Source organism: Branchiostoma floridae, chromosome 19, assembly GCF_000003815.2.
Source record: "Branchiostoma floridae strain S238N-H82 chromosome 19, Bfl_VNyyK, whole genome shotgun sequence".
NCBI classification, from domain to species: domain Eukaryota; kingdom Metazoa; phylum Chordata; class Leptocardii; order Amphioxiformes; family Branchiostomatidae; genus Branchiostoma; species Branchiostoma floridae.
This window is the reverse complement of record NC_049997.1, coordinates 3,548,448-3,572,705: the sequence shown is the minus strand read 5'-3', so window position 1 is coordinate 3,572,705 and position 24,258 is coordinate 3,548,448. Positions and strand designations below refer to the sequence as shown.

The 24,258-nt window shown below is 41.6% G+C and overlaps 3 protein-coding genes and 2 long non-coding RNA genes across 6 annotated transcripts; 4 read left to right on the top strand and 1 right to left on the bottom strand.

Moving 5' to 3' along the window:
* The first annotated feature begins 1,621 nt into the window (after positions 1–1,621).
* LOC118407074 (oocyte zinc finger protein XlCOF19-like) lies at positions 1,622–2,902 on the top strand. Its single transcript, XM_035807492.1, has 2 exons — positions 1,622–1,735; positions 2,204–2,902. The coding sequence occupies exons 1-2, from the start codon at positions 1,622–1,624 to the stop codon at positions 2,900–2,902; spliced, it is 813 nt and encodes a 270-aa protein (XP_035663385.1).
* A 2,685-nt stretch (positions 2,903–5,587) lies between these two features.
* On the top strand, positions 5,588–8,459 carry LOC118406370 (zinc finger protein 480-like). Its single transcript, XM_035806339.1, has 2 exons — positions 5,588–5,738; positions 6,172–8,459. Exon 2 carries the CDS (start codon positions 6,173–6,175, stop codon positions 7,643–7,645), a length of 1,473 nt encoding a protein of 490 aa, XP_035662232.1. The 5' UTR covers positions 5,588–5,738; position 6,172; the 3' UTR covers positions 7,646–8,459.
* A 1,237-nt stretch (positions 8,460–9,696) lies between these two features.
* LOC118406379 lies at positions 9,697–11,097 on the top strand. Its single transcript, XR_004830031.1, has 2 exons — positions 9,697–10,388; positions 10,977–11,097. It is a non-coding gene; the product is annotated as an uncharacterized LOC118406379 (long non-coding RNA).
* A 3,065-nt stretch (positions 11,098–14,162) lies between these two features.
* Positions 14,163–19,969, top strand: LOC118406561. Of its 2 annotated transcripts, none has more exons than XR_004830044.1 (4): positions 14,163–14,645; positions 16,548–16,660; positions 18,585–18,684; positions 19,800–19,969. It is a non-coding gene; the product is annotated as an uncharacterized LOC118406561 (long non-coding RNA). The 2 variants fall into 2 exon arrangements; XR_004830045.1 differs by having other exon boundaries at positions 18,585–18,710; positions 19,800–19,965.
* Positions 15,842–23,878, bottom strand: LOC118406560. The gene is made up of 12 exons (XM_035806657.1): positions 22,250–23,878; positions 21,600–21,703; positions 20,852–20,919; positions 20,423–20,526; positions 20,132–20,241; positions 19,792–19,908; positions 18,928–19,020; positions 18,604–18,704; positions 17,965–18,120; positions 17,116–17,235; positions 16,526–16,791; positions 15,842–16,178 (listed from the first exon to the last, which is right to left on the bottom strand). Exons 1-11 carry the CDS (start codon positions 22,831–22,833, stop codon positions 16,531–16,533), a joined length of 1,818 nt encoding a protein of 605 aa, XP_035662550.1. The 5' UTR covers positions 22,834–23,878; the 3' UTR covers positions 15,842–16,178; positions 16,526–16,530.
* Positions 23,879–24,258: the final 380 nt, after the last annotated feature.

The following is a 24,258-nucleotide window of genomic DNA, read 5'->3' as shown; positions in this document are numbered from 1 at the left end:
AAGGTAGCATAATACAAATTTGACATTCATAATGTACATATAGTTAGTCCCGAGAAGGCTGTCATGACCCTCTGCAAAGAAAATAGAGAAAGGACAACGAACATGCTTTGAGTTTGCATTCCTTCAGTTCTCCATGTGATCTACTCCGTTACATCACACGCACAAGAGAGGTCCTCTCAGAAGTTACAACACACAGTTTATTTACGTCTTACAGTAGTGCTGTACATGATGTTCTCCGAACGTAGGTCATATACTTGTCTTCGTGAAACATCACACTGCAGTACACTTGAAATCGAAACTTAAAGTAAGTTATTGTATACGTTATGTAGCTTCCTGATCACGAAACTAAAGTAATGCACCGCCGAAGGCGAGTGTTATGTCCGTCTGTAGGACCGGCGTCGCTGTATGGTTTCCGACTGTCTGCCAAGAACTTGTACCGCATATGACGATTTTAGCACGCATTTTCTGTCAATTTGTAGACGATGTTTGGAACATTTTCGTGCAATTATCCGGCGTTGGTGATTTTTCGTCGTGCAGATAAGCGAAGTCACTAACAATGGAGTGAATGGAAGATGGTTTGGGATTTGGGGATTCCGTGCAATTACCCGAAGTGTGCGTTTATCCGAGGTGCAATTAACTGGCTTCCATTGTATCTTTTTCCGTGAACGACCTTGATAGCACCATCATGACATCAGTTGGACAATCAGTTTGACCTCAGCCAAATTTTTGTGTCAGCCATATTTCGTTCCAACCCAACTTCCTTCAGAGGAAGAAATTCCTTTCACCCGCCTTCCCTCATTCGATGTGTGTATAAAACAGGTAGGAAGATTAACCTTATAAGCTAAACTAGACTTCAAAATTCAGTATTTTTTGGAATAGTTCGAATAAATGAAGTCTGTTTATGATAGTTGATCGATGTGGGGAGGGGGGCATCCAAATGGGAAACAGTTTTTGTTCTATGGTAAAGCTCACTTCATGTAAACCTTTTCTGAGAATAACTAAATAATAATAAAACACTTAAAGACGTATAGATGATTTTTTTGTTAGATGAGTACTATTCCAGGTTGACTTTTTCACATACTGCCAGATTCAATAATTTGATTATATTAAGCAGTCAAGGTACATGGTACTAATATAGACGTTGAGTTTGACCTTTTAACCAAAAGAATAGTATCGTAGTCACACGATGAAAGTCGTGTAAAATGCCTTTCCAAGGGTACAAAATACGTAACATGTCTGAGGTTTCGAACCCAGGGCCTCTTGGGCCTGGCCAAAAGCGTTGCCAATTACGACACACGATCTCACGAGACTTAAGTTCTTTGAGAAAACATATATACATTTCATAACGCGTATTTCTTACATCAATGCTTTTCTACAGCATGTCCAGACAACAGTTCATCTGTGGCCTCTCGCACGAGGTGACCATAGCAGTCCTCCCAGACTGAATATGCAGGAGCTGATGTTTGAACTTGACAGAAGGATTCAAAACCTCGACAAACAGACCAGAATCAAGGATAGACTAGTCAGTATCCTTAGGGACGTTATGTTGGAGGACTATCGCCAGTTCGAAAGGAAGTCAGAAGAAACGACTATACCTGTGCAAAATCAGGAAACATTAACCATGCAAGAGAACGCTCTGACTGCGTTCGCTGAAACGACGCTGTCAGAGACTTCCAGTCCCGACCCCTCACAGCAAAGTTCTGGCCTGGACCTTGTGATAAAGAAGGAAAAGGATGTAAGTATTGAAATGGCCATGCATACAACGGAGCTCAAACTCAGTGATACGAACAATGTACATCTGACAGTTCTACAACAAGATCAACTTTGTAGCACGCAATATCCAGGCGCACAAACTCCTTCATCATTGGACACCCCTATGACAAAAACGAATACCACAGTAGGCTCACTCATTAAAGAAGAAGACTTTGATATGCTGACTGAGGATGAAGCAGATAGAACCTGCCATGTCGAGCTCAATTTGAGACTCCTACATCCAGTACGCAGGTATTGCATACGCTGGATACACTTAATCCAATCAATACTTCTTGGAAAGAGAAGAATGTGGAAAGCAATGCACCCCGTGAGGAAACAGCCTTGGCTTCTTGTCATCTGCATCCTGAACATTGTGACATACATGAAATAAAGGGATGCCATGTGTCCCAGGATGATCAAATCTTGAAGATTTCTCCACCTTCAAACCCAGATCAAACTGAGAACTATACTAGATGACAGAGAGACTGATTTCATCAACAGCAGACATGAGCAAAGACGAAAAGCTGGTGGTGAGGAAACACCTTTGGCTCCTTGTGAACCGAATCCAGGCCGGGATTCTGAGAGTGAACCGACTCCAGGCCGGGATTATGAGAACATGTCGTCTCTTATTCCTGTCAATAGCTCAGGGATCGATTCCAAACGCTCCGTGTGCGAATTAGAAACATCATTCGTAAACAGCTCCTCCAAGCACAGAAAACGTCACAAAGGAGAAAAGCCGTTCATGTGTGGGGAATGTGGTTACAGGGCACGCAAAAAGTGTCGTCTTGTCGATCACATGAGAACGCACACGGGCGAGAAACCATTCAAATGTAATCAATGCAACTTCAAGACGCCATATGAAAGAAATCTAGTCGATCATATGAAAAAACACACAAGTGTCGAACCATACAGCTGTGAAATCTGTGAGTACCAGACCTACCGGAAGCCAGACTTAGAGAGGCATATGATGAGCCACACTGGTGTGAAACCCTACAAATGTAAGGATTGTGACTACAGGACAACTCACAAGAGCCATCTCACTAGACACATGAGGCGTCACACCGGGGAGAGATACAGTTGTCAAGAGTGTGACTACAAGACAATAGATAAGTCCAACCTCACCAGACATATGAGAAAGAAACACGCGTGAAACTGCTGTCGGTTATCAACAAGATATAATGTCATACCTGCGTTTTATATCTACTTTTTAGCTACCTAGAAATTAGACATATAACGTGGAAATGTGATAAACATTTCTTGTAGGAAATATTTACCTGTTTGTTTATCTTATTTATTTATTTATTATTTTGTTACATGTATTTCTGTTTTCTTTGCCCAGAGTAGTCCAGCACAGTCATCTTGCACGTCTTTGAAGTTGTTCCTTGACAAATGGCGTTGGACAATTTCTTGTGATTCAAGCGTACGTAGTTGCTCGGCAAGAGTGTTTTTTCTTAGTTCAATTCCAATGATTTAGTACAAGTAAAGTTTGCGTCTGTGTATGTAGTTACAAAGACAAATGTAAGGAAAACGATGTAAACAATACTTTAGACGGCATGTGTTCTGGTATTTATTTCCAGCAATGCTATATACCATGTGTCTGTGTGTCTCAATACTTACCAACAGCAAATAGAACTGAACATTTGCCACTCTTGTGTCAACATATTAAGAAGAATAAAGCTATAACGTGATTTAGTCAGGTAGTCGTTGGTCTGTAATTCAGTCCGGGTCGCCCAGAATGTGTATATCAGTGTGTTGCCATCCGCAGTCTAAGATCGCTTTCTACAATGTCCATTCAGTAACATTTGCGTGACTATCGTCAGTCTTTATAACAGTATCAGGTTATTAGTTGGGCAATCAGGGCGCATAACCCTGAAGTGGTCGTCAGCACTGGAAGTCCAGTGCTGAGCCGGCGTCAGCACTGAAAATCCTAAGCATGGAGGAGCTGATGTTTGAACTCAACAGAAGGATTCAAAACCTGGACAAAGAGAACAGCATCAAGGATAGGCTGGTTAGTATCCTTAGGGATGTGATGTTGGAGGAATATCGTCAATTGGAAACAGTATCAGAAGTAAGTTCTCCAGAAGATACGACTATACCCATGCAAGACCAGGAGACAGGTGCCATGCAAGAGAATGTTTTGACTGCGTACATTGCAACAATGTTATCAGAGACATCAAATTCTGACACCTCACAGCAGAGTTCTGGACTGGACATTGTGATCAAGAAGAAACGCGATGCAAGCAGTGACTTGCTCGTGCCCCAGTTTGATACAGAGCAGGCACAACAAGATCAACTTTGTATCATTCCCAGTCCACTGACAGGTTCACCAACGATTCCTTCATGTCAAACACCCTTGACACAAATTAATACCATAACAGACACTTGCATTAAAGAAGAAGATGTTGCTATGCCAACTGAAGATGAAGTAGTTTTAGCTTGTCATGATGAGCTCAACATTCAAACTTCTTGTCATCTGCCTCCAGACGTACATATAAAAATAGAATGCCATGTGTCTGAGGATGATCAAACTGGGCAAGTTTCTAAAGCTTCAGACCCGGTTCAAACCGAACACTATACCGATAACAGGGACACTGGTCTCATCAACAACGGAAACGAGACACAAGGATGCCAAACGCACAAGGCAAATTCACAAAGGAGGAAAACATTTCATGTGCGATGAATGTGGTTACAGGGCATGCAAAAAGTCCAGGCTTGCTGAGCACATGAGGGGAGACGATGCCATTAGAATTTCACCCAGTAATACATGCATTCCAATGGGAAAGTTGAGGAAACAAATATGCAATTATCTCAAGAATAAAAAGTTCAAGCCATACAAACTTACCTTCAAATGATAGCCTACAATGTCCAGTCTCAGCAATTTCATTTGCAAGAATTTCTATACGGCTAATCTTTTGATACACCCCCCTAATTAGAGCCCTTGGATTGGCCCATTTGGCTGAAAACAACATTCTGGCGACGATACCATTATTTCAGGGGGGTGCGGAAACCCCCTCGATCGAGAAAGGTCATTTTGTACAACTAATTTTACAAGTGTAGGGTCTTTCCTACTGCGGCCACTACCAAAATGCGAAGGTTTCACATAAAATCACACCAAGAAAGGCTTTTCAATGGTTTAAAGCCTTGTTTTTATTTGAGATCTCTCACCGTGGGCTCTAGGCGCAGGCGCTAATGGTTGCGTCACCCCATGAGAACACACACTGGCGAGAAGCCGTTCAAGTGTAATCGATGCAGCTACATGCAAGGCGTCATTAAAAAAATGTTTGTCGAGCATATGAAAAAGCACACGAAAGTCGAATTACCTTACAGCTGTGAAATTTGTGACTACAAGACCTACCGAAAGTCGAATCTTAAGAGACATTTGAAGTGCCACGCTGGTGTGAAACCTCACAAATGTGAAGAATGTGACTACAGCGCAGTTCAAAAGGGCAATCTTATCATACACAGGAGATGTCACACCCGTGAGAGACCCTACAGTTGTCAAAAATGTGACTACAAGGCAAAGGAATAGGGAAAACTCAATCGGCGTATCAGATGCAAACACCCTTGAGACTGCCAGTCCAAAACAGCTGAAATGACGTCGGTCTGATTCCATTTGCAAGGAGATTGACGCGTTTGCTTGTGTAAAATCTCGACAAGTCAAAACGACGACAACAAAAACAAAGCGTTCCAAGATGTATCGTTTGGTTTGTCAATACTGTGTTTACCATACCAAAATATGAGCTCAGTATTCTTTGTAACTATGAAGATAAGTTCAATCAACATAGACTCTACTTTCTCTTGTTATTGTCTGCCATCACACTAACAGCATGATTTTAGTTGGGTAATCAGTGGACCTGACCTCTGTTGACCCTTGACCTATGCACCATTTCAAGCAAGCCATCTTTGTTCTGACTCGAAGACGTCGTGACTTCAAAAGAAGAAATCCTTTTAGCCACCTTCCCTCATACGGTGTGGGTATAAACCAGGTAGGAAGATGAACCCTATCAATCTGTACTAGATTTCAAAATTCAGTACTTTTTGGAATAGCTCGAATAAATTGTCTGTTGTTGGTAGTTGATCGATGTGGGGAGGGGGGCATCCAAGTCGAAACAACTCAGTTTTGTTCCTGGCGTAAATCTCACTTTATGTAAACCTTTTCTGAAAATGACTCGGTTATTTTCAGACTTATATATAGTATTATATATGATTTTTATGTTAGATGAGTACTACTCCTGGCTTGATTTTGTTTACTATCAAATCATTATATTTCGATAATATAAACGTGTTGAGTTACATAGAGTAGCGTACTTACATAATATACCGCGAATTTGAACATTGGCATTTTCACAGAAGAATAGCTTTGTCCATTCCGTCAATTCATATGAACTCGCATTTTCTTACATCAATGTTTTCCTTCAGCATGCCCAGACAACAGGAGTTCATCTGTGGCCTCTCACACGAGGTAGCCATAGCAGTCCTCCCCAGACTGAACATGGAAGAGCTGATATTTGAACTCAAGAGAAGAATTAAAAACCTCGACAAAGAAACTAGCATCAAGGACAGGCTGGTCAGTATCCTTAGGGACGTGATGTTGGAGGAATACCGTCAGTGGGAAAGAATCTCAGAAGTCAGTTCTCCAGACGAAACGACCATACCCATGCAAACTCAGCAAAGCCAGGAGACAGCTATCATACAAGAGAACGCTATGACTGCAGAGACTTCAAGTCCTGATGCCTCCCAGCTAAGTTTTGAACTGGACATTGGGATAAAGAAGGAACGTGATATAAGCAGTGAAGTAGTCTTCCATACAAAGGCAAAGGATCTCTTGATGGATTCAGACCAAATACCTTTGACTGTTTCAGAACAAGATCAACTCTGTAACACGCCCAGTCCAGCTTCACCAACAATTCCTTCGTCAGAAAAGGCAATGACACAAATTGATACCACAGCGGACTTTTGCATTAAAGAAGAAGACATTGATATGCTGACAGGGGATGAAGCAGTTAGAGCTTGTCATGATGAGCTCAACATTCAAACTCCTACATCCAGTACGCAGGTGCTGGATACACAAAATCCGATGAGTACTTCTAGAACAGAGAAGACTGTGGAAATCGATACACCTTCGGCTTCTCGTCATCTGCCACCACACGACGGTGACGTACATATAAAGACGGAATTCCATGTGTCCGATGATGATCAAATCAGGCAAATGTCTCAAACTGAATACTATACTAATGAGAGGGACACTGTTCTCATCAAAAGCGGACACGATCAGAGTAGAAAAGACAATAGTGAGGAAACACCTTTGGCTTCTTATCAACCGACTCCAGACCAGGATTGTGAGAACATGACGTCCCTTCCTCAAGACAACGACTCACGATTAGATAATAAACGCTACCTGTGTGACGTGTGCGGATTCAACACAACAAACGCACGCTATCTCTCCAAGCATAGGAAACGTCACAAAGAAGAAAAGCCTTTCATGTGCGGGGAATGTGGTTACAGGGCTCGTCATAAGTACCGGCTTGTCGAACACATGAGAACACACACTAGCGAGAAACCGTTCAAGTGTAATCACTGCAACTACAATACGTCACATAAAAGATATCTAGTCGAGCATATGAAAACACACTCGGACGCAGAACCTTACATATGTGAAATCTGTGACTACCGGACCTACAAGAAGTCACGCATAGAGAAACACATGATGTCCCACGCTGGTGTGAAACCCTACAAATGTGAGGAATGTGAGTACAGAGCAACTCACCAAAGCCATGTTATTAGGCACATGAGGCTTCACACCGGTGAGAGACCCTACAGTTGTCAAGAGTGTGACTACAAGGCAAACGAAAGGGCAAAACTCAATCGGCATATGAGACTCAAACACCCTTGAGAGATGAGACTAGTACTGTCATAAGTCGAAACCAGCGAATGTGACGTCGGATTGGTCAATCTACAAGGAGATTGCAATTGACGTAATTGCTTTTGGATAATCTCGACATTTTAAAGCAAAAAAAAGACAGCAAAAACAAAGCTTCCAGAAGCATCAAACAGTCAACGTTTGGTTTGTCAAATATGCGTGATTCCAAGAGGCACGTTAGACATGGAATCAACAGAATGTTCAGCAGAAACCGTGCAGGGGCACGTATTGTGATTACAGGGGGACTGGCCCTGACTTATGTAAGGTTCACACAGTGCGCCAATCGGGACAGGGATCTTATTCGTGGTGCAGTGATCGCGACATTAAGGTGGCACATAAAGCCAGTTAGGTTAAGGAAATGAGGAAACATGCTGTGGAGAAACTGTTCGTGATCCTGGCTTCAAGTCAGTCCAGAACAAACTACTACCAAGCCAATAAAACGGCACACTTGCACGAAATGTAATGGGCTTCAGTTTGGGTAGTAACTGATGTGGATACATGAGAGCACCAAATCATTTAGATAAGCTGTGCTAAGGTGTTAAACCATATCGTACAATGATTAGACGGACGTCATACAAGATTTCGCTTGTCATTCCGTCACTAAAAGACACTCTCCATTCTGAAAGCACTTTAGTTGCAAGGTTTGTACAGAAGTTAAGTACATATTTGTCGGAAATTAAGAGAACGAAGTTTTGCATTGGTTTCCGGCGATGCTAGTCATCATGCTACATAGTTTTGTTCCTTTAATTTTCATACTTATTGATAGCAATAAAGTTGAACATCGTCACAGTTGTATACTCCTTTGTGAAGAAAAATACAACTATAGTTCCACGACCTCATACTTTTTCCACATGATATTTATCTTTAGGACTTTAACATACTTAGCATGAAAGTTCATCTGTGTTGTTCACCTTTATGGTGGTTCAAATACGTGGACTATACACATACCAAACTGAACAAGGCGTTCGCGGATGAATTCACCAACCACCTGAATAGTTTTGATCCTGATATCAAATTCACATTTGAATCAGAACAAAACAAGTCCCTCCCTTTCCTTGATACTCTGACAGTTGTCCAAGAGGATGGAACACTTCACATTGACATCTACAGAAAGAAAACCCACACGGATCAATACTTAAACTTTAAGTCAAACCACCCTTTGGACCATAAATTAGGGGTGATCCGTACGTTGTTCCATAGAGTGGAGACTATCATCACAGACCAGCGGGACAAAGCAAGAGAGAAAGACCACGTGATTCAGGCATTGAAAGTGTGCGGCTACCCAGATTGGGCAATTAAGAAGGCCACCACACCTAGGTCAGAACCCGAGAATGACACCACTCAAAACCGGTCTTCTACCAAACCAAACAGAGGTCTAGTTGTGTTGCCCTATTTGAAAGGAACCTCAGAAGCCCTTAGGAGGGTTTTCAACAAATACGGGATTAAGACCTGTTTCAAGCCAACACGTACGCTTAAGAACTTCCTAGTGGCACCAAAGGACAAAACTCCTAAAGAAAGTAGGTGTGGGGTAGTGTACCACATCACGTGTCAAGGGAAGACTAGGAAAGGCCCTTGTAAGGAAACTTACATTGGTGAGACGGAACGTGCTCTGAAAACTAGGTTCCTCGAGCATCGGCGTCCTAGCTCGGTCAAATCGTCTGAGGTGGCGCAACATATTCACATAGAGTCTCCGGGACATTCCATTTCGTTGGACAATGTCAAAATCCTAGACTCGGAACAGGATTTCTTTGCGCGAGGAGTGAAGGAGGCAGTGCACATTAGAGCCCACCGGCCCACGCTCAACAGAGACGGGGGGCGGCATAGACTTTCTGATACTTATGACCCCCTCCTGCAAAAGTGGCGTGTTCCTGACGTCACTGCTGGAGATAGAGAGGGTCATTCTGTGAACAAGGTTGACGGAGTTCGACCGAAAATTTAGGGTAAGTCCCTATATTAATTCAGTGTTGGAAAGAAAGTTTAGCAATTTCTATGACTTTAACATACTTTTACAACAACAAAAAATGTACCAAAAGCAAACTACGACGATCCGTCATGGGGAGTTACTTTTTCTCTGTCAATTTTTTTTCTTTAAATAAAACTTTTATGTAGAGAGAGGGAGAAGTATATCATCAAGTTTATATACATAATTTCAAACAAAGTTGAACACGAGATTATGAAAACCGGGAGGTCTGCTGCAGTAAGACAAAAATGTAATTAGTACTGACATAATCCATGATCGAAATTTTCCTTCATCTTGGTGACTTCTAACCACATACTAAATATTATCAATATCCAACCACGGATCGAATTGTGTTGCCAAGAAATACAACCACCCTCCCATAAACAAATGGCAAGTGAAACGCAACTGCGAAGGCATTAAGCTTCGAATAAGATCATTTCTTCAGATTCAAAAAGAAAGAAGGATCGGTATGATAGGTTTTGTTTCTATCTAAACATGGGCATTCTGCAATATGAGTACGTAGATATAAATTTAGTAGGTGAAAATGTAGAACCTCAATACTGTGTCAGCTCTATATACTGATACTATTTAGGTAAACGGGCCGGTGCTTCTGACCCTGATTCTAACCTTTGACCCAGATTCATGTTTTTGTTTCTGTGCTATCAGCCATTTTTGTTCGAAATTTTCGGGCTTGCGAGCATCTAAGGAAGAGGTAATTTACCCCACGTTCCGTCTGATGTTTTGGCTAGAAAGCAGGTAGGGGATAAACGCAGTTGCTTACGCAGACTTGAAAGAAATATGTGATATTTTTGGTTTGCCAATTTCCAGGACGTAAATGCGAGGAGGGGTGGGGGAGGGGGGTGTTGTGGGTAACCACTGAAATTATGTTCTATATTCACTCCATGCACTTTTATTCAACGTTACGAATGGTATATTTTCATTTAGTTGTACAAGGTAAGATTATGGTCAGATCATACATAGTTATACAACGATTATAATCATAAGTGTTAAATTTGGGAATCATGAACACTGTTGGCGAATTCCAACATGGGAAAAGACGTTTTCTGCATTCAGTTACATTTTGTAATAGATTTAGTCTAATAGAGATTTTCCCGTTGTGCACGTGCATCCTAATGTATGGTCACATTTATCGACATGTCCTGTGCTGAAGAAGAAGAAATCATTATGTTTTGACCGGTTGAGGTACGTGCTACAGAAGCGTCGAAGTTGAACCTTTCTAGCAAAATAATACCATCTTCCATTTTGACAAAGTGTTCAAGGCGTTCTTTGGGTACATCTCATATTATGTTAAACACATATGTTTATATCAAATTTGTCCTTTAGCATGTCCAGACAACAGGAGTTCATCTGTGGCCTCTCGCATGAGGTGACCATAGCAGTCCTCCCCAGACTGAACATGGAGGAGCTGATGTTTGAATTCAACAGAAGGATTCAAAACCTGGACCAAGAGAACAGCATCAAGGACAAGTTAGTCAGTCTCCTTTGGGACGTGATGTCGGAGAAATACAGTCAGTGGGAAAGGAAGTCAGAAGTCAGTTCTCCAGACGAAACGCCCGTATCTGTGCAAAATCAGGAGACAGTAACCACGCAAGAGAACGTTCTGACTGCGAGCGCTGAAACAATGCTATCACATACTACAAGTCATGAAGCCTCACAGCCGAGCTCTGGGCTGGACATTGCGATAAAGAAGGAAAACGATGTAAGCAGTGATATGGACATGCATACAACTGAGCTCGAACTTGCTATCGACAATGTACATCCGGCTGTTCCACAACAAGATCAAATTTGTAACATGTTCAGTCCAGGTTCACCAGCAATCTCTCCATACAATACCACTTCGATACACATGACTTACACAGCAAATTCCCGCATTAAAGAGGAAAACTTTGATATGACGACTGAGAATGAAGAAGGTAGATCTTCTCATGGTGAGCTCGATTTTGAAACTCCTACATTCAGTACGCAAGTGTGGTATACAATAAATTCAATGAATACCTCTTACTCAGAGACTCCTGTGGAAAGCAATACACCTGATGAGGAAGCACCTTCGGCTTCTTGTCATCTGCCTCGGGACCACGGTGACGTACACCTAAAGATGGAAAGTCATGTGTCCCATGATGGTCAAATCGGGCAATTTTGTAAAGCATCATATCCGGGTCAAACTGAACACAATGCTGATGACGGAGAGACTGGTTCCATCAACAGTGGACATGAGCAAAGTGGAAAAGAAAGTGGTAAGGAAACACCTTTGGCTCATTGTGACCCGACTCCAGACAAGGATCGTGAGAACATGGCGTCACTTCCTGCAAGTGACTCACAAATAGAGCCCAAGCGCTACGTGTGTGACGTGTGTGGATTTAAAACATCATCGAAACACAGTTTCTCCAATCATAGGCGACGTCACAAAGGATTAAAACCTTTCCGGTGTGGCGAATGTGGTTACATGGCAAGTAATAAGAGTCGGCTTTTCGAACACTTGAGAAAACACACTGGTGAGAAACCGTTCAAGTGTAATTGATGCAACTACAAGGCGTCATTGAAACAAAATCTAGTCCTGCATATGAAAAAACACACTGACGAGAACCATACAGTTGTGAAATTTGTGACTACAAGACCTACCGAAAGTCGGATATCGAGAAACATTTGAGACATCACGATGGTGTAAAACCCTACAAATGTGAGGAATGTGGCTACAGTACAGACGACAAGAACCATCTTTTGAACATATGAGGCGTCACACCGGCGAGAGACCATACAGTTGTCAAGAGTGTGATTACAAGGCAAGAGAGAAGAGCAGCCTCCTCAAGCATATGAGAAGAAAACACATGTGAAACTGCTGCCAGTTACCAACCTGAAATAACGCCATAGATATTTATCGTAGAAACTACTTTTTACGTTTTATATCTACTTTTTGGCTACCGAGAAACCCACGTGATAAGCGTTTCATGTAGCAACCATTTATCTGTTCGTTTATCTTATTTATTCATTCATTTATCTCTTATTTCTGTTTCCTTTAGCCTGAGTACACCAGCACAGTGCCCTTGCACTGCTCTAAGGTGGTGTCTTGACAAGTGATAATTTGACAATTTCTCATGTTTCAAGAGTTCGTAGTTACTAGTCTACAGTACTTTGATAGCTTGTATTTTTAGTTACATTTCAATGATTTAGTACAAAGTTTGCGTCTTTGTTTGTATTCGTCTGTGTATGCATTCACAGAAAGGTAAAGGTAAGCAAACAAATGTAAACGATACTAACTCAATTTTCATTTCCAGTTATGCTATCAGTAATCCTGTGTCTGTGTGTCTCTATTCTTACCGATAATGAATAAAACTGAACATAGGCCTGTGTCAACATCTCAAGGAGTAAAGCTATAACGTTTGTCTGTAAAAAGATAGGGGTTTTGGGTTCTAAGTTCTAAAATATTTTATCAGAAACTCAGAGCCAAACTGATTAATATTACTGTTTGTGAGCCGTGTTTATTCCATCTATGCTATACTTGAACATTATATGATACAAAGTTCTTCACAGTTACAGTAGTTTTACAGTTACGGGTCTAAGGATAAAACCTGTCAAGTAACCAAGTTACAATACAAAGATAGCGGATCTAACTGTTACACTACACACTACCAGTTACAAAGAGACCAACCAACACGTTCACATATCTGACTCCGAAGTCGAAAACTGCCTGATTAGATCCGTGAAAAATCTAAGCTCAGCTTGGTTGAACAGTAGGTTGTCTATTGAACCAATCAGAGGGCTGCTATCACCAGCCTTAACCAATCAGGCGTCGACCAGTTTACCTATAGCATGCCTCACCTCCCATATTGCTGTCTTAAAACAACATTGAATTAAGGGTTAATGACCCGCCCCGAGGTGTATATGGTGTCATAACGCCTGGTCCTTTGCTATAACCATCGAATAAAACCACCGATGTAACCAAAGCGGACTAATTGACCCTATTATCAGATAATCTACCCGCACTGGCCCTTTTAACACTAGATTAGAGGAGAGTAGAGTTTCCCGTTGAGTAGGAGCGACAAATTCTTTTCTAAAACATACATCTTTTATTCAGCACATACATTTAAACAGTGAATTTGAACAACATCAAACTTGTACGTGAAATGTATTTCTGTTCCAAGGCTTAAAATAAGAACGAAGTCGATTCATTATGTTACAAACTGTTGCACGCTCCGTATTTCTCCACTCGCCCATTCTCCAGTTTGTCGAGTTCGTTCGTATCAGGCGCTAAATCTCTGCCGGCTTTCCTGAGGTATTCCGGGGTCCCTGTGCTTCACAGCTCTTGAGAATCTCGTTCACTATAGCTACGAACCCAGACACGACTTCTCCGAAGAAAGGTAGTATTTTGGTCCTCCAGCGCCATGACCGCTACTCAATGGCGGACCGTGGTGTTATTGTCGTCTGAACTTGAATGGGCGGGGGTGCAAATAATTTTATTTTCCATTTGCAGTTTAAATTGGACATGAATTGAAATAGATTTTATTGTCTTAAAGACGCGAAAAATGGACCCAGGGTTCAGAACCATAAAGTAATTTAGCCACTAGCTAAATTAGTTTAGGGAGGCTAAATTGACTACCGCTCCGCGGGAAGCGGCGCGCGCCGCCCGGGCCAGAACAGGGAATCACGTGACCGCGTACGTGAGAGGAATACACATTACATCATCATTCCACATGTTTACGCCGCCATGTTGGAAAATGACGTGTTTCTTCAGAGAGAGAGTGAATCCGTAAATGTCCGCAGATACGTTGTTACAGAAGAGATTAGAAATACATAGACGCACTCCTTGAAATGATTTCTTTCCTGGGCACAACAAGAGGATATTTTTTTCGGAGAATTGCCGAAGGAAACATAACAACGGGCCAAGAAACGTTGTTGTTTTCGTAAACTTTTGGTTATGGCCCCGACGCCTGTGAAAACGTTGCTGTGTCCCGTTCCGTTTGGACCACGATTACGACAACCGCCTTAGACACTCAGGTAAGTGAAATTGTGCTATGTCAGTCTATGTTGCGTTCGTATTTTGTGCGCTTGTACACTTTTTCATAACTGTCACGGAGCATGGAGGCTGTGTACGTGTAAAACGTCCTTGGTTCTAGTGTGTTTACCTTTATTTATTTTCATCTGATACTGTTTATCTGTGCAATGAGAAAGGCTACTTGATCTGTGTCGCCAAACGACGAGATTTCTTGACACCGTCAGTCCACAGCGAAGTATGGAAATTACGTTTGAATTGAGTTTGACTGAATAGGTATCGCTCTTCCCAGCACAATTATTTCGATAGAAAATATTCACGTTTCTATCATCACTTCGAAGTTCGGACTCGGGTAAATTTGAAAGACAGGCGTAAAATTACTCCCGGCATTTGTCGCTTGAAATCTTGCTGCATTTTCGTCTTTGTTTGTGGTGTCGCTAAATATTGAAAAATTGTGTGTAACGTTACGGTTCAAGTTCCGAGGCGGTGGGGGTGGGGGGCGCTTATTTTTTCATGCGGTGTTTCCGCTTTCACACAAATCAACGGTTTAGTTCTCCTATAAAATTTTTCTTGATTTTGTTCGTCCATTTTAGACTTAGCCGAGAATTAATTTCATCACTTTCTACTCGAGCACATGAGGTAAAATATAACATTTCTTAGGCTTTGAAAAAATATTTCTGTTCTGAATCTTGTAATATTGTATGAAGTTTGTTTTGTCATAAAATTGTAACACTAATGATTTTATGCCGCTCTATTTTTTTCGATTTTCATGAAAAAAATTTGCTCAGTGTTCTCTACAGGAGTTAAATAAAGTAATTTGACATGTGCAACATGATGTAGACTACATATTTATATCATTGACCATAAATCTACTATCTAGGTCTGTACATACCTCTTCACTAATCCTTCATCATACATGGTAACATCTAACACGTAGTACTAGTACTAATAGGTTTTGACATTGTCAAGATTTGTAGAAAGCACTATTACAGGTCAATCTACTACATGTAGTATCATCCCTGAAATATCATTGACCATACATCTAGGTCTGTACATACTTCTTCACTTATCCTACATCATACATGGTAACATCTAACACATAGTACTAGGTTTTGACATTGTCAAGATTTGTAGAAAGCAATATTGCAGGAGTTAAATCTGCTAGTTACATCCCTGAAATATCATTGACCATACATCTAGGTCTGTACATACTTCTTTATTTAATAATCCAGGATCATGAGCTGACGTCATAAATGGTAACATCTAACAAGTAGTACTAGGTTTTGACATTGTCAAGATTCATAGAGAGCAATATTGCAGGAGTTAAATCTATCATCCTTACAATAACATAACTTGACATGTACAACATGATGTAGACTACATATCATTGACCATACGTCTAGATCAGTACATACTTCTTCACTTATCCTACATCATACATGGTACATCTAACAACTACATGTAGTACTAGCTAGGTTTTGACGTTGACAGGTCAGCAGCCAAACTGGCAGAAACACCGGTCCGCAGATCTTCTGAATCTGAAATAAATGAAATATATGTCTGCGGTGCTGAGCTTTTGAAAATTTGTTGTAAAACTGGTTATTCTGAGGCTTTATGAAGGACCAGTATGGTAACTCAGCTTTTCGTAACTGAAAAAGGACAAGATGCAGAACATTACAGACTCTGAAGTAATGTTGGTTAGATAAGGACATATTTTGTCAAAGACTGTTCAAATATAGGTGTAGCTCATTGTTCATGGCTATATCGCCATTTTTTTGGTAAAACAACAACTTTAATTTCTTGGTAAAACACCTATTCTGTCCATCATCAAGTCATTACTAAAGTTATCATACACTAGAAGAAACAGCCAAAGATTACAACTTACAATTCCTACTCATCTTCTTCAGCTGAGGAATAGTCATCCTCCAGCAGCCTGTCACCATCAGCTGCTCGCTGGTTGGGCTGGCGCCCAGGCGGGAGGGCAGGTAGATCACCTGCTGTCCTCACCCTCCCCAGGAAGGTATGTATGAGCTCCCGCAGGAAGCGGTACGTCTTGGCCACCAAGACGCGCTTGCCTCCATTGTTCTGGCGTGGATTGGCAACTCTGAACCGCTGGTATCTTGATGTCGCCGGCCGGTCAACATGTTCATTCTGAAACGTGCAACAGTCATGCAGTTGACTTTGAAATTGTATTCAAATTGCAACACAAGCAATACAATGTGGACACATGGGCAGCAAGCAGGCTGATATCAGTCATGCAGTTGTTTAACTTTATTCTACCATACAGTCTTCAACACTGTCCATACAAGGTTACCTTTCTATTGGCATATGTTAAATTATTAAATTACATCAAATGTCCTTCATTTCTCATTTTGCACAATGTAGTGTTTAATCTTCCATTCTTTGTGTTTATTCCATTGTGGGTTTACAACTACAAGCTACAAACTTGATAAGATGTAACCAAAAGAACCATACCCAGTCAAGGATGGCCAAGTTCATCCTTAGTCCGTAGTTCAGTGTGCCGAAGAATATTCTCTTATCCAAATATTGGAGGCACGCATTATTGAACGACTCCACATACAAGGTGTCTTTGCACTGAAATGATAGTTGGAAACATGGTATAGGTGTACTAGTCATAAAACGGTGCACACAGTCTATTCTTGGTATTTTATAAAGCGAAGTCGATGTGATCATTTTTCTAAAACCTGGGACTGGCTCCAAAATGGAATGCAAACTGTATGCGCTACTTTCACCTCCAATTCATATATCACATATAGATATTGATGCCTCGATGGCATCCCTTTGAAGGGGAAGGGGGAAATGAACGGGCAATTTGTCCATGGCCATGCCCATGCCTCCCAGGGGTTTGTGATTCTGTATGTGGCAGGTGGTAAAATGCTGTTTCATCAATTTTTTGTATCAACATAAACAAGGTACATGTACATTTATATAGATAAATGAATAAATACTGCAGCTCTATATGCCGCTCAGCACACATCACTACTCGCAGACTAGCCCTCTGCTGATGTGCTTGGACAAATGTATGGCCCAAGGGCTGTAGAAATGGATCCACTCTAGATTTTTACTTTGTAACAAAAACGTATTCTCCTCCTGTTTGCATGTCAGCAGTCATTGAAAAAATGTGGGCTTCTTTGTAGGATGAACATGAACATATGTAGTAAATCACAAAAGTGACTGAAGAAAAACTGTGACTGAACAAAGTTCTTATTCGTTAGTTTGCGATGAGGGATTATCAAGATAGCTATGTTTGATGCAGTTATAATTATCTTGGTCGCTCCCAAATGGAAATACTGGTAATCTTACCAACACATAGTCACACGGCCACTTGTACACAGTATGCTTCTGTATGAACTTAGTAAGCAGTTCTATGGCCCCCTCATTCCGGATGATCAGCTTTGTAGGACGGTATCTGTCATCTGTCCTGCACCTTGACTCAGGGCTGCAGTTGTCATGCTGGTTCTGTTTGCAATTAACATGTCAGTATGTTATTCATGATGCATGATTAAATCCTGTTCAAAGGAACATTCTAGAACCTATTCCTTCAATCTTGGATAGAGATTGGTATTCCTGGTACAATTTATGTTGATAAGAACTGTTGCATGAGTTTTAAAGAAATGTACTTGACTGAAGTGTGGTTAATGTGTATTGCAAATTACTATTGACTAATTCTAATACTCTGTTATGAGTTTGTAGGTATGGTGAACTTGAAAGGGTGACCTTGACAAAGGACACCTGTTTCACTCAGCCTCCCTGTGATGGAAAAGCATAATAGACAAATAAATGAATATAAATAGGACTACAGAATACTTTGCCCTTATCTTTGCTTATATTCAATCATTGGTCTTCTCCAGCAAGGTAGAAAAAGCTAGCATTCTTGCTCTTTACCATGCATTTTTAATCATATTATTATTTCTTTTGCACAGACATTAAAGCTGGACTCACCCTGTAGTGGGCAACAATGTTCATCAGGGAGTCTCTCAGGACTTGTTCACTCCCACCACACCTGGACATCGACCAATAGAAGTGAGTCTTCACTGCTGCTGCTGCAGGTGGAAATAAATTGTGTTTTACTTCAGTTCCATTATTACGTCTATCATCAGTCCTTAATCTATTGTTCATTTCCCATTGTTCATTGTTATGTTAAAATGTATTTTCTTATTTTAAACCTCAGGTCAGGTCACATACATTGTGTATTAAAGCCATATATCAATCTATTCTACATACAAATGTGCTCGTGCTTTTCCAGCAAAAAGTTCATATAAATACCTTTGTCCACCAGCTCCGGGTGCCATGTTATTCCGACATTCCATCTCGCCCCTTTTGTTAGTTCCTTGAATTTGGAGGGAATGTTCTTGGTAGCTGTAATATATTGAGTAAGAATCATCTGTCATTGATAGCCTTGGTACCATATGGGTTGTAGTTTGCTCCTATGTCCACTTCTGCTACCCGTCTGGGAACTGTTTGACCAGATCTTTTGGTGGTGACATCATTTAATCAGCGAAACAAGGAATGTGTTCTAGACCACTCATTATAACAGGCATTCTGACACTACGCAGTTACTCAAACAACTGGATATGGTAAGACAGCCACCCAGCATCTTTCGTCAGTGACACTGAAGTGATCTGGAAGAAACTGGTCTTTTATACTCTAACTATGAATGAAGACAATTTTAGATGTCCAATGTGACACATTGTAAGACAAAGTCAAAGACTGTATATAGGGTATAATAAACAAGAGCGAACTCATCTGAATCATACCCAGGCTATACATCATCATCCTAAATATCCTATATGTATCTTGTACCAAAATTGGTGATACATTATATGTCTTTATTTTATTCCTAAAAGTAACATCAATGAAGTATTCTTGGTTGTAGAACTTGTGAAACTAGCTTGATAGTTGTAAAAGTGGGACCAAAACAAGATTGAGATGTGTTTCAGATTTCCAGTAGAACTTTAGGAGGGACAGAAATTAACAATTTTAAGCTGGTTATTGTAAGTTTTCCAATTTTGATTGATTAGAAGAAGTCAACTTGCCACACTTTGCAAAGACAAAGGATGATATGAAAAGTTGAGGATCAAAAAAGCCTGACTTCCATTACCAAGACAATAATACATTGCATTGTCTCACCATGCCAGGTATCATTGCTGTTTGTGGTCCTGGTGCCATCTGCAAGGGGTGGCCGGTCCTTCACGATCTTGTTGACTGAAGCTTGGCGATCGTGGGCGTGGTCCACGATCTGGAGCCCTGTTACAACACAAGAGGACAGCCAATATGTTGAAATGTCTTAGCCAAGTTTAAGTAATGCATGGGATGGATTAGACATGTATCTATAATATGGTAATAATATGGTGAATGTAATTGTGGTTGTACTGAATATTGGTTGGTGTAGTGTGGCACAATTTGTTCACAAATTATAAATGACTAAAATTGTTGATTGGAAATGACAGAATAATTGAGCAATACAAACCGAGTTCATCAAAATACTTGTACAGGCGCTCTGTGCCTAGCACCTCGTGCTGATTGCTAGATCGAAGGTCCTGCTTAGTGATGGGTGCATAGGCGACGACCTTGTGGTTGCTGAAAGATATTGAAAAGAAGTCCAAGATGAAGATAAGCACACATGAAAGCAAATTTTAATGTCTTATAATAACTTTGCTTTTAAATCTTCACTGCAGTGTTCTGTGTCTCGAGATTCTTGCACTGCTTAACTACATGGACGGCTAATGTTATTAAAACACCCCTGGAAAAGTTGACCTACTTTTGTCCAAGCGCCATGATGTCAGACCGGTATGAGTTTTTCCTCTGTGCATGCCTGGCGTCTGTCACAATCGACAGTCGCTTGGCTGGTTGTTCCCCGATTTCCTGTGAATATGACATGATCATGACTCTTATGAATTCATTGAACAGATGTCATTGTCTCAAAATGTTTATAAATGTAAGCTCCTCTTGTGTTAACTTACATTCTGTGTAATAAACATGTGGTGTTCTGGCAACATTCCAAACAGATCATCAATACCTGTTGTCATCCCTCAAGATGACATGTCTACAGTTTATATGTCTATATGATTTTCCTACTCTGCCATATACCTATAGCTAGCAGGTATATGATTTGTATGGCACACAATAATGTATCCCAGTCAACAAGTAAGTGAACCCCCTTTCACAAAACAAAGGATGAATAACTTACCTCAGTGATAGCGTCCATCATGGATGCCTTTGCTTGGTCTGACGCTATGTCTGCATACAGCATCATTGCTGAAGAGGATAAAAAAAGGGTGGTTCTCAGTTTTTCCATAGTCTTCTTATCAGATGGGTACTTATATCATCTGATGCATTGTGATGTAGATGTAAGCACGCATATGCGGAGCTTTGTACCTAAATAAATTTTACATACAGGTACAGGTACATGGGTTTAGGTACATGTCCTTTACATGTCCAGAAGAAAATTTGATCAATTATCTGTGTAAGTTATAATTGTAGCCAACCGTCTGTTCTGTATGTACTTATCTTTACTCTAAAAAAAGTGGTATCCACTAGGTGTTTAGTTTGTATAGGTACACCAGGTGTGGAGCTGTACCCAAACAATTTTATAGGTACGGTGCAGGTATTTAGGCAATTTCACAGCCCTATCTATCTGTGTTATTTCTTGTCCTAGCCATGCACAATACTGTACATTCTGATACAAGGAACGTTTTGAAGTATCCTTATGTATAATCTGTAACATGTCATTCTATTGTCACCATTTATTCCTCGATTGAAAACGTAAGATTTTGACAAATCCATCAGAACTTTGCACAGAGAAAGGTTGAAATTATGGCTTTCCTAGGTGGGTTATCTTCTTCACAGGTGTCCATAACAGATTTTCCATCAAGTGCAAAAATAGTATAGTAATAAGACAGTTGGTGACAGATCATGAAAAGAAATAATTGACTTACACTTCCTTTGATTGGCGTCACTGATCTGTCCAATCCCTGCATTGGCACACAGCCGTTTGTACTGATTGGGTAACATGCCGCTAGACATATACCCATGGGCCATTCTGAAAATGTAGGAACCAGTCAAACGACTCACTAGTACCAGGTATCTTATTTCTTGTGATATTCGCAAATATGTATTTATAAAGCTTGTTTTCTTTGTATTCTGATGTCATTCTGATGGTTACAGACGGGCATGACTGGAAAATGCGCCCACACGCCACAAGGGCCGTACTAACGACGCAAAGGCTCAAAAATGAAGAGTGCTCGCTGCATCTGCTTAGACATTACGAATGCATAGGTCGTAGATTTTCCGTGAAAACGGATTGACACAAAACGTATTTATTTCTTCGTGTTTTCACGTTCAAAATTCTTTCATGAACCGCATTGTATTAGCAAACAGATAATGTACTATGTAGTATTATTTAATCACATTTGATGACTATATATGGTGCGCAAGTATTCGGCGCTCGGCACAATAAATGAATACTTTCATAGTAGCTTTTATTTCTTCTACCTGACATTTAAGCATAGAAACCCCGCCTTGTACTTTTTTGCAGCTAGGATTATTGTTCCCTTCTAAGATCAACACTGACAACGGAAACTCATACCTCAAGTTCACAAGGAACGGTTTCCCGATGTGAGGAGACGAAGTCCACATAAACCCGTGTCCTCTACGGCACCGCATCGTGAAGATTCCCGTGTGGCCTCGAAGGAGGAGGGACCGCACTTTCTGCTGTTCGCGGCACTGCTGGGCGTGCTCGTGCAAGTTGAGTATCAGGTATCGGATGGAGTCCTCCGCTGCAATGAAAAGTTTCTGCCCCTCCCGGTCTCTGTTTTGGTCTGAAATCGACTGATACTTGGGCAGAGGTAGTGGGGCCGACGCAGTGGAATGATCGTTTACAGCCAAGTAACTGTCCAACAGGGCCATAATCATGTCCTTCGTTGTGATGTCATTCGCACCACCAAGGAGCACCTTTACCTGGCTGATCTTCGCTTCCATCTCGGCCCTCTCAGCCCTGGCTTCGTCCGGCGTCCCCGGAAATAGGCATTCTATGGTTTTCCGAGGGTTTCGGAGTGTGGTTGACGTTCCTCCCGTCAGAAGCTTCCTTTTTCTTGTACTTGGAGTTGGAGGCGGACAGTTCCCGCTGATGGGCACTAGAGGTGGCCTTGGCGCCTGGCCACCCTCCGCCATGGTCAAAATTGATGCCGGCGCGAGGAGAAGCCACCTAACAGTATGACTGATGACAAAAACTAAAATTGGCGCGTTTTCTTGTATCCAGCTAAGCTCCAAGAATTATGGGAAGTAACTTTTTCTAAGTAAAATGGAAAGTATGATTACTGTCATTTGAAATTTAATGGAATAAATAGAAAAAAATCATGATTACAAAATGTAGCTTCTTTATTTCCTTGAAATACACATTTTGACATTGGTTTGTGTGACCTCGACGATTGGAAACCATTGTCCATGCCAGGTTTCTGGTGTCATTTATTACACCTTCTCTTGAAAGGTCAAAATAGCGGAAGACTCCTTGTTGACTTCCTGTTCGCGCCAAAATTCCTCTGTCCTGTAGTGTTCTCAACGATGGCGGAGAGAAGACACCTCTTGTTGTGTCTTACACCAGACAGGGAGTCAGACATACTAGGCTTCATTCTGCACTCTCAGATAGAGGATGAAGTCACTGTTGTGTACAGTGGGCGCCCGCACTCGGACCACCAAGAGGCAGACCAAGAGGCACCGGTCGATGGCGGGCAGGCGGAGCCGGCCGACGAGGGAGAACATCAGCCCCCACTAGCCGTGGCGGGCATAGAAGATCAGCCCCCAGTAGCCGTGGCGGACCAAGAAGATCAGCCCCCACAGGCAGCTGCCCTCATCCCACAGGAAGAAGGAGAGGCTGAGTGCCATTACTGTTTCTGTCGTCCGTGCATCACCTCTCCTGAACCTATGTGGCTGCGAGGGCAAGCTGCCTGTGCCGAGAATGCCGCCATCAGGAGAAAGATGTACAAGAACTTCTGGGGTGTGATGTCCAACCTCATGCCTTCTCCCTGGCACGACCCTCGGTACCTCGCGAGGAAGCAGGCCAGGATGGCTCAGGACGCGGCACTAGCCCCAGCACGCAGGCGACTTGTGATGGCCGGTTCGGTTCGGGAGGTCATGCCGAAGTGCGTGTTGAGGCTGGTCCGGCGCAAGTATCCTAACCCACCCGGCGTACCGTACATGGGACACCGCTGGCTTTGAGGAGAAACTACTATACCACCGGCCCTTTTCAGGGCCACCAATTTATCATGGAGAACTGTATCGTGTCATACTATACTATGAAACATAACACTTCTTCTTTTGTCTGACTTAGTTTCCTATGTACATCTTTATCCCTTGTGCATAAATAATGCTCACTTAGCTTGGGCAATCGGTAAGTTATATTTCAATGTGTCACATATATATTCACCTGAAATACTACTAGAGGAACACTCGGTGTTGCTAGAATGCTGACTTGAAAGCGGAAAGTTGAGGTGAGTCCTTATCTTTATCTTTATACTTCTCTTCGGTACGATGACAGCGACCTCTAATACAGGCATGTGTTTATGTTTTGTTTCGTGTTCGTGTCCAACACGCACACGT